Source organism: Psammomys obesus, unplaced genomic scaffold (assembly GCF_907164565.1).
Source record: "Psammomys obesus unplaced genomic scaffold, mPsaObe1.curated_primary_1811, whole genome shotgun sequence".
In the NCBI taxonomy this organism is placed as follows: domain Eukaryota; kingdom Metazoa; phylum Chordata; class Mammalia; order Rodentia; family Muridae; genus Psammomys; species Psammomys obesus.
Window position 1 is genome coordinate 4,538,078 of NW_026596046.1, and position 9,603 is coordinate 4,547,680.

General features: G+C 47.9%; 1 protein-coding gene across 1 annotated transcript in view; it reads left to right on the forward strand.

Moving 5' to 3' along the window:
- The window catches only part of Pcsk6 (proprotein convertase subtilisin/kexin type 6), a gene marked incomplete at its 5' end in the record, with an annotated part of 183,756 nt that overhangs the window by 97,800 nt on the left and 76,353 nt on the right, over nucleotides 1-9,603 (forward strand). Inside the window, 2 exons of the mRNA XM_055623317.1 lie at nucleotides 1,939-2,151; nucleotides 5,583-5,683. Coding sequence (XP_055479292.1) covers nucleotides 1,939-2,151; nucleotides 5,583-5,683 — 314 coding nt within the window. The remainder of the gene's footprint in view (nucleotides 1-1,938; nucleotides 2,152-5,582; nucleotides 5,684-9,603) is intronic.

The window sequence follows — 9,603 nt, forward strand, 5'->3', positions numbered from 1 at the left end:
TTCTGAGATAACAAGGTTGTTGAACTTTGTGAAATAAGAACATTTTATAAACTGTTTTGTGTTGGGTACGGAGTTGAGAGTGACAGTATCTTGTGGGTGTTTCTCCTGTAGGATAGACAGACTCTGATGAGCAGCTAAATGCCTTTTTATTTGGATTTTAGGCACTTTAAACTGGCTTCTGATTAATCTTTTCCAACAGGTAATTATAGTCTTCCTTTGCTTCGTGATGAGGACATCCTCTGAGAATGCCATCATTAGGCGATTTGATCATGAAGTAACCCCATGACAGAGTACTTACACAAACGTCGATGGCTCAAAAGCCTTCCACACACCTCCCTTCCCTGCACCTGTGTGAGCCATTGTGGGTTGAAGTATCCTGAAACAGGGCATGACCCAGTTCACACAGGCACACCCATTTCCTTATTTTGTGCCTTTCTTTTAGAAGTTGGACTGTTTAATTTCTCCTTTTAGATGTGTGTGTATGTGTATGTGTGTTAATGTTTTTCCTACATGCATGTATATATACCACTTGCCTGCCTGGTGCCTGCCGAGGTCAGAAGACAGGCATCAGATCCCTTGGAACTAGAGTTACAGATAACTGTGAGCCACCTAGTGGGTGCTGGGAATAGAACCCAAGTCCTCTGCAGGAGCAATAAGTGCTCTATGCTGAGCCATAACTTCTCCAGCCCCAGAAGTTAACCTTTGTTGCTAACTATAGGTAACCTTTGTGGTAAGCTCTTGGGCATTCAGACAAACCCATCCTAGAGGTATAGAAAGCAGAGTGAAAGCCTAAGCCAAAGCCTACAGGGATGTTCCTGGTGCTCCTCTGTCCCTGCCATGCCAGGATGGCTCATTCATTCTTTAGTCTGCAAAAAATACAGTGTCATGGGTCTTCCCATGACAGATGGGTCCAACTTCCCCAAGGGAAGTTGACACTTTGGGTCAGAGAATCTGCTTGAAAGCTAAGAATCAGCGTCAGTCCCCTCCCTATGTTTGGAAGGGAGGGTGCTCAGTTGTTAAGAGCCTGGGAGGTCCAGTTTATGCTGTGCACCATCAGCGGGTCCAGCTGTTGGGACTGCCTCAAATTAGTCTTCCATGAGCTAATCATTGACTAGTGTTTGCGGCTGGGATGACTAGAAGTTTGGTCAGAAACCGTTGATCCCCGGGCGTAGTGCAGAACTGAGCTGCGGGAACCTGCCTGCTCCGCCACTGTCAGGTGCTTTCTGTCTTTCACGTTCTGATGAACAAGTGAAGTCATCAGCCTGGGTGGGCGGTGACATCCGACTAGACTGCTTTAGTTCACCCGCTTGTCCATGGCAGCTACGTCAGAGAACTCTAGTAGGACATCTGCAGGCAGAGCAGTGTTCTAGACCATGATCCTCTTTATCTAGTCAGTCTCATCTAGAAGTCACAATTTCACCCCTCACCCTTTACCCTTCACCCTTTTTGAAAAGCGATCTGCCCCTCCAAGAAGCTTACCTCTGCAACAGTATTTTCAGGAGGTTAAGGCCCTTCCCTCTCAAAAACAGCCTCTTTGACCCATAAGACTTAAACATTTCCAAATTTTGCCATTGTCTGTCTCTAACCTTGGGCTTCCGATGAGTCCCCTTGGTCATCAGCTCCTGTAATGGAAATTACAGACTTTGCTCTGACCTGGCACAGCTTGCTTTGGAAATCGGATTTTTCTGTGAAGGAAAGAGGGCTCTTTTGGCCCTTCTCTGACAGAATCTGGAACATCTGTGGTCCTAATGCTGTTACCACAGGCAAAATGGCTCCACTGAAACCCAATGGATCCCTTGGGCAGGACCTCCGCAGTCTCAGCCTAACCTTCACAGCCCTGTGGAGGAAGGAGGAATGTGCTGAAGGCGGAATTGGTGTGAGATGCTCCCCCGGGGGTCCCACCACAGTTGCTAACATCCTGTTCTTGCTTCCATGTAGGGCCGCCAAGGCCTGGGCTCCATTTTTGTCTGGGCCTCCGGGAATGGTGGACGAGAAGGGGACCACTGCTCCTGTGATGGCTACACCAATAGCATCTACACCATCTCCGTGAGCAGTACCACTGAGAACGGCCACAAGCCCTGGTACCTGGAGGAGTGCGCCTCTACCTTAGCTACCACCTACAGCAGTGGCGCCTTTTATGAACGGAAGATTGTAAGTTCTCTTTCAGGAGCCAGTTTGGCCAAGAGCAGATTTTGTTGGATCTTAGGTCTCCAACCTCAACCCTATGTGAAAAAGCCGAGCCCAAGGTCAACCCCACCGCCTTGGCAGTCTACCTTGGACTTGACTAGTTTATAAGATGCTTGACTCATCTGTGCCCAGAAATGCCAATTAAACCCTCTCTGACTTGTAGAGACCTAAAAATGTCGTTTAAGAACGGGGTTCATCCTCGTCAGAATCTCCTTTTAGCTCTCTGGAATTCTGTGGTCACATCCCAGAGTCCAGCTGACCAGTCCTGTACCAATGTATAAAATAGAAAGTCTTGGTTTTATGCTGAAACAGTCTGGAAACCAAAGCATTCTAGGCTTCTCCTCGGCCAAGGGACGTGCCCCAGACACTTGGAAGTGGAGCCACAGCTCTCGCCAGCTCCGCTCACTGCAGTGAACGGGAGTGCTATTTTTCTTTTATTCTTCGTTGTGGTGCTTAAGCCCATGGTAGGCAGAGACCCCACCACTGAGCCACGTTCCCAGCCCCTGATTTGTCTTTCAAATACTAACTGTTTTAGTATGTGGCTGGAATTTATGCTTCTTCCTTCTGTACATACTTCCTTACATTAAAAGAGAGAGGGGGGGAAGATTTCCAGTCTAAATTAATGCAGAATTCAAATGCGTAGTCATTAAGTTAGTGTGTAGACATTTTAAAAATGGGCCTGCTTAGCTGGCCAGACATGATTTGATTTTAACGCTCACCCCAGCATCTTCTCATTCCTCTTTCTGCTTAGACACATCTTTAAAATTTATTTTTCAAACTTATTTTTACTTTTTCTCTTTCCTGGGGAGCACGCAGGCGCTCTGTACTCGCTGTGCACTCATGAAAGTTCAGCCACATCATCCTGTGGCTGGCCTGGCAGTGGCCCAGGCTGGTTCACAAAGGGGATCCCGAAGGATCACCCAGCCCCGGCAAGCGCAGCTGAGACTCTGAGCCATGTCCTGTTCGTTTCCACTTCCTCTTCATTTGAGCACGGACTCGAAGCTTTATTAAACACATGCTTGGGCTGAAACCCAGCAAAGGCCTACTGGGTCGATGGGTATAAGCTGAGGTTGACATTGCTGAACACATACTGGGGACTGCCTCCTCAGTGGTGGCGTTCAGCTCTCTGGAAGCAGGACTTGTGGCTTTGCTTGCTTATCTATCGTGCTTCAATGTGCGCACATGGAGCCACAAAATACTTTAACTCCCTTTTCTGGGATGGTCTTATGTAGCCCAGACTGGATTTGAACTTACTGTGCAGTGGAGGCCATCTTTGAACTCCTGTTCTTCCTGCCTTCACCTCAAAAATGCTGAGGTTACAGCCATATGCCACCAAATCTAGATTTAATTCTTTGTTTAAAAATCTTTTTTCCTTCTCTGAGCAATATTTAGAGATAAGGAAGACACAGTTGAGAATCAGAGTTGCTGTCCTGGGACTTGGCTCTGAGCCTGATGGGCATTTTTGTCTGATTACTGGAGCCTAATTTTTACTCAAGGCCACATAGTATGTCCTTTAAGGGGCTGAGCAAGTGCTCAAGACAGAGGGTGCATCAGTCTTGAGTTCAGGTGAGCGCTAGTGTCAGTCTGTCCCCTGGAGAGCTTCTTTTCTGTAGCATCCTCCTGGAGTGAGTGTTTCCTCATGAAGGGACTTGGCTCCTGATCAGAGAAGTAAAACCTTCACTTCCGGCCTCTGGTATTAGAAGATGAGAATCAGTTCTTTGAACATGGGCAAAGTTCCAAGCAGGACCTTCGGATTTGGATGGCTCTGCCCTCCTCGGTTCAGCTCCCTCACAGGGGTAATCTCCATTCCCTCCCTAAACTTCCTCTGAAGCTGGAGAGCCAACCTTGGGATTTGCTTTCTTCCACCCAGAGGCCATTTACGAAAGGAGTAGGTGCTCTGCTGTGACCTGTGCTGAAACAGGACATAGAAGTTTTTCCTGAGCTAGCCCTTCTCCCTTCCCTTGAGGTGCTTTAGTCCTACTGTTTGCAGCGAGGAAGCTTGTTCCTGCAAAAACACCAGTCAGAATTTTCATGAATATATGACCCAGGCTAGACACCCTCCCCTGCCCAGCTGTGGTGTGTCCAGAAAAACAGTCTTTTGTGTGGAAGGATCCCATTGTTACTGCTGGAGAAATTCATCCTCAAGGGTCCCATAAAATGGCTGCATGAGCTTCACAGCAGGTGGGTGGGTGAGCTGGTTTCCTGTTGCTACTCTACCAAGTCATCACAAACTTCGCAGCTTAGGGCGGCACAAACTGACATCTCACCTTGCTGCTCAGAAATTCACCTCTCTAGCTCTCAGCTCCAGATGCACAGGCGTCTCTGGGGAAGGCCATGCTTATGCCGGCAGAACATGATTCAGCGTTAGTGCAAGACTGAGGTCCCCATTCCTTTGTGGGCTGTTGGATGAAGGGCATTCTCGGTTTTAGAGCCTACATCCTTGGTCTGGGCTTTCCCAGCTCCTTCAAAGCCAGCTGTGATGGCTGAAGTCTTCTCCTGCCTTACCTCTCCAACAGGTTTTTCTGCGTTCCCTTTCTACCTTTAAAGCCTTCTCATTCTATCAAGCTGGATAATCCAGAATAAACTCTCGGATTTAAGGTTAGGAACCTTGATTCCATCTGCAGAGTGCATAGCATTAAAACCAGGAGCAGAAGTCTCAGGGCCCATGATCTCACTCAACACAACTGAACTCATGTGTTGATACCATGACCTCTGCCCACCTTGACTTCCCAGGGAAAGGTATAAGTCAGGTTGAGCAGTTGTGAGGTCCTGAGTCAGTGTCCCATTCTCCTGGAGACATCATTTCAGGGGAAGACAGGCAGAGTTCCAGCTGACAGAGGCAGCCTCGCCTTCCCCAAAAGACCAGCAGCCTTGTCCAGCTCAGCAGGCCTCAGGATGACAAGAACACTTCAGGTTCCTTCAGGAAGGATGTCCCATCCTTAACTTTTAGCTAAAGATAGAAACACCGTCTGGGCTCCGGAGCACATTATAACCCAGGTTTTCAGCTCCCATGATGTCCGGGGTCACCGAGTTTAGCTCTTCAAGAGGGAATCAGGTTTCACATATATTAGTGGCAAGAGCATGCCCTACCTAGTTTGGCTGCACAGGTTTCTGTGGTCTTCAGGAGCCAGCTGAGCTGATCCCTTATGAAAGCATACCCTGTGCTTCTAGATGCTTGTCTTTGCTGCTGTGTGGCCCTCCGTTCTCACCCTGGAATTAGCCTGTTCTGCAGCACTTTTGAATGCAAAGCACACACACCACATTTGTCTCACGTCTTTTCTGCCACTGGCACCCAGAGTCACTCTCTCCAGATGGTAGCAGGCTGAGGGCCTCATTTCTCTCAGAGGGAACCAGCTTTTCCACCACCCTGCTTCACACACCTTCCTTTCGTGCAGGTCACCACGGATCTGCGCCAGCGCTGCACGGACGGTCACACTGGGACCTCAGTCTCGGCCCCCATGGTGGCTGGCATCATTGCCTTGGCTCTAGAAGCAAAGTAAGTTCCAGTCTTTTCTGTTCCTTTGAAAAAGTGTTTGTAGTCTGGTGGAGCACACCTAACATGAGGCGGCCCAGCATCCTGAGAATTTTAAGTGACAAGCGCAGCCATATGACGCCCATTTTCATTGCCATGCACCCAGCACCTTCACGTCATCAGAATTTTGTCATCTTCCCAAACTGAAGTTTTGTTCCCGTTAAACATTAACTCTGTGGATCGGTCTGCCCCGGCTGCCATAAGAAGTTGTTTATGCGGTAGAAATGTTTGACCTCAGTGTCCCCACTGCACTGAGGCTACCGCAGGGCTGGCATCTCCTTGGCTTTCACTTGGCCACATCCAGCTGGCTTGTGCTGAAAACCACCTTCATTCCTGACCGCCTGTGGCCAGACACTATTGGCACCTCCTGTCTTGTATCCTGCTCTCTCCATCCATCCTGTACCTACTTGCAGATTCATTGTCCTGAAGTGAGACTTCCCAGCATTTCACACCACTGTTCAAAAACTACCGCTGCTTTCCCCATTAATGAAGACATCAAGGGCAAACATGAGGTCTTTTTTGTAAGCCCTGTTTTGAAATCCAGTCCCTTTTGAGGAGCAGGCCTTAGGAATTTATGACACATGCCACAACCCAGCCCATAACACCCCCTGTCCTTCAGCCACTGACAACCACCATGCTGCTTCCTGTCTATGAACTTGACAACAATTAAGTACATCATGTAACAGAACCATACAGTTCACACATCCCTAATCCTAAAACCCCAAATGCAAAACACTCCAAAATCTTTTTTAGTGCTGACATCACGCTCATGATTTTGGATTTTCAGATTAAAGATGTTCAACTCATGAAGTCTATGCAAATACTCCCAAAATTCAAATCTGTAATGCCTTTTTTTGCATTTTGGATGAGGATGCCCTGCTGTTCTCATTTGTGGTTGGTGTATTTCATTTAACATAATGTCGTGGGGGTTTACCTGTGTTGTAGTCCATGTCAAAATTTCCTTCCTTTTTTAGGCCATTCTCAAAGTGGTTTCTTCTCCTCATAGAGCCCACTCTCTTCCCCTTTGCCAGACCCTAGTAGCTACTTGAGCCAGGGCCCTGTGTTCACAACCAGGCACCAAAACTGTGCTCTAGGCTATGACAGCTTCTTTTTCCTTGAACCTTGCTTCTGAAACTGACAGTGACAAGGTGCCTCTTTGCCTGTCTAAGTCCCACAAAAACCTAGATTTATAATGTGTGAATGGGTCAGACAGAAAAGGGTTAATTGCATGTATGACTCACTTTCTCATTAGTGTGATGAAAGGTTCAGTTTGGCTCACAGTTTGAAGAGATAGAGTCCATCACGGTGGAGAAGGCTTGGCGACTTGGGCTCTGTCGGTGACAACAGAACATGGCGCAGCATGTTACTTCCTGGCCAATCAAGGAATACTTTCAGGCCAGGCCTCAGTTAGAACCTTCAAGGTCCACCCCACGACCTCCAGTGATCCCTTTCTGGCTGGTAGACTCACCCTACCAGCCTTCCTCTCAGAACAGATGCCGTCAGCCGGAGACCAAGTATTCAAACTTGTGAGCCTGTAGGGAGGAATTCCTCATCCAAACAGAAACGCTTCATGTGCGATTGTGGAGTAAGAAGCAGTTTCGAAATCAGCTGTCACATAACGACCCAACATTTGCAGTAATTCTTTGTTCTAGATGAGTTTTTAAATGATTCAGAGAGAATATTTGAGATGTGTAAATCCTTGTAATTATGCATGCTTGCATGCTGATTTCCACACAGCTAAAGACCAAAATGTTCAAATGCTCCCAATTTAACAAAAATGGCTAAATATTTTCAATTTCCAGGCCAAAATAATAATAATAACAGTAATAAATGTTAGCTTCTGTGTCCTGGGGTTCTGCAATAATTGGTTATTTGTGTGGAAAGCTGTGTTCTCATACTTAGCAATTCATCACTCTCTATTTTCTTCCATTCCTTATTGGAAACATGCAAGGAATTTTGTTAGTCAGTGCTAAATAGAAAACACACCCTGATTCATGACCAGTTGCCCCAGAAAACTTGTCTTTGGTCCCATGGAAACTAACGGCAGGTTGGAGATTTGCAGGTATAACTCAAGCAAACCTCACCTAAGGGAGAATGTGCTCAGAAAGTCTTGGCTTTAGGATGGTCCAGGAGGGAGCAAATGGTGTCTAGGGACTCGGGCTGAGTTTAGGACACTTGGAGACTACAATGTCCAGGAGGACCAAGCAACAGGACCTCAGCACTGCCTTCTCCCATCTCTCAGTACCACAGATGGAGGTTCTAGAGCAGTTGTTCTCAACCTGTGAGTCTTGACCCCCACAGAGGTCACATGTCTACATTACAACCCATAGCGGTAGTGACAGTACAGTTTTGAAGTAGCAACAAGATGATTTTATAGTTGGGGGTGACCACAGCGTGAGGAAGTGTATTAAAAGGTCACAGCATTAGGAAGGTTGAGAACCGCTGCCCAAGAGGATGACACTCCCAGTGGGGATGAGAAGACCTGTGGGCAGCAAGTGATAAGAATGGGGCGGGCAGCAAGCTGAGAATTCCCCTTAGCTTGGTGCAGACTCCAGATGTCCCACCCACCTCTTTTTTCATTGAAAAGTGTTTTTGGGCTAGGGCTATAGTTCAGCGGTAGAGTGCTTGCCTAGAATGAGTGAGGCCTTAAGTCCAGTCCCTGCACAAAAAAGGAGGATGGAGGAAACTACTTTAAATACTATTTCTCAGACATCCCCTAGAGGCAGAAAGAAAGAAAGAAAGAGAGAGAGAGAGAGAGAGAGAGAGAGAGAGAGAAAGAAAGAAAGAAAGAAAGAAAGAAAGAAAGAAAGAAAGAAAGAAAGAAAGAAAAAGATAATTTCCTCCTGGTGAGATGGTTCCTAGCGGCTTCTTCCTGGCAGTGGCCTGAGTGACCTGTGGAAATGGTTGATAACTCATGTGACTCAGAAGACCCCAAGGAATCATGCAAGTTAAGGGGTTCACTTGAGAAAAACAAGGTGCCCAGGCTTTCAAGGAAATCCATCTTTAAAAAGCCCCCTTGTGTCTGAGAGATGTCTCCTTACAGGAGCAGTGTGTGTCTCCATGCTGCTGACAGTGGAGTTGGTAGGTGTGAGTGGGCTAGCCAGTGAGGCTGGCCACGAGATTGGCGGCCCTAGAAAGCATGCTGAGGTTTTGCCACTTGTGTGTGGCAATGCATGCGACAGTGCAGAGCTCAGAGCTTCAGGTGCAGACTCTCCAGGTGAGCAGACTGCACTCACAGAGCTCAGGGTCACACCAGCCCCTCCTTGGCCTTCCATGGCACCTGGAGTCTGGGTAGACGGATGTGGTGAGACGGCAGAGGGACCATGCAGGCAGAGCAACAAGGACACAGGAGAAGAACCAGGTGAGACTAGAGCTGGAGCCTGGAAAGTGAGTTCCTGTGGGAAAGTGTGCCTAAGACTCACATATCAGCTGCGCTCATGGTGGGAAGACTGGTAGCATGGGAGCTAACGGCGCACAGATGGCTGGGACAGCCACTGTGGAAAACAGAGTGCTACCTGCCTCCAATTAAGCACAGAGTTGCCATCAAAAGAACAGAGTGAAGGAACCCCAGGTAGACACCTACATTCACAGCAGCTCGGGGTCCATGGGTAGGAGCCCCGAAGAGCAAAATGTGGCCAACACATGAAGCAGAGTATTAATCACCATCAAAAGGGGAGGAAACTCACAGGGCAGTGGAGGCGCACACCTTTAATCCCAGCACTTGGGGGGCAGAGGCAGGCGGATCTCTGCGAGTTGGAGGTCATCCTGATCTACAGAGTGAGTTCTGGGACAGACAGGGCTACACAGAGAAACCCTGTCTCAAAAAACAAAAAAGGAAAGGAAGGAAGGAAGGAAGGAAGGAAGGAAGGAAGGAAGGAAGGAAG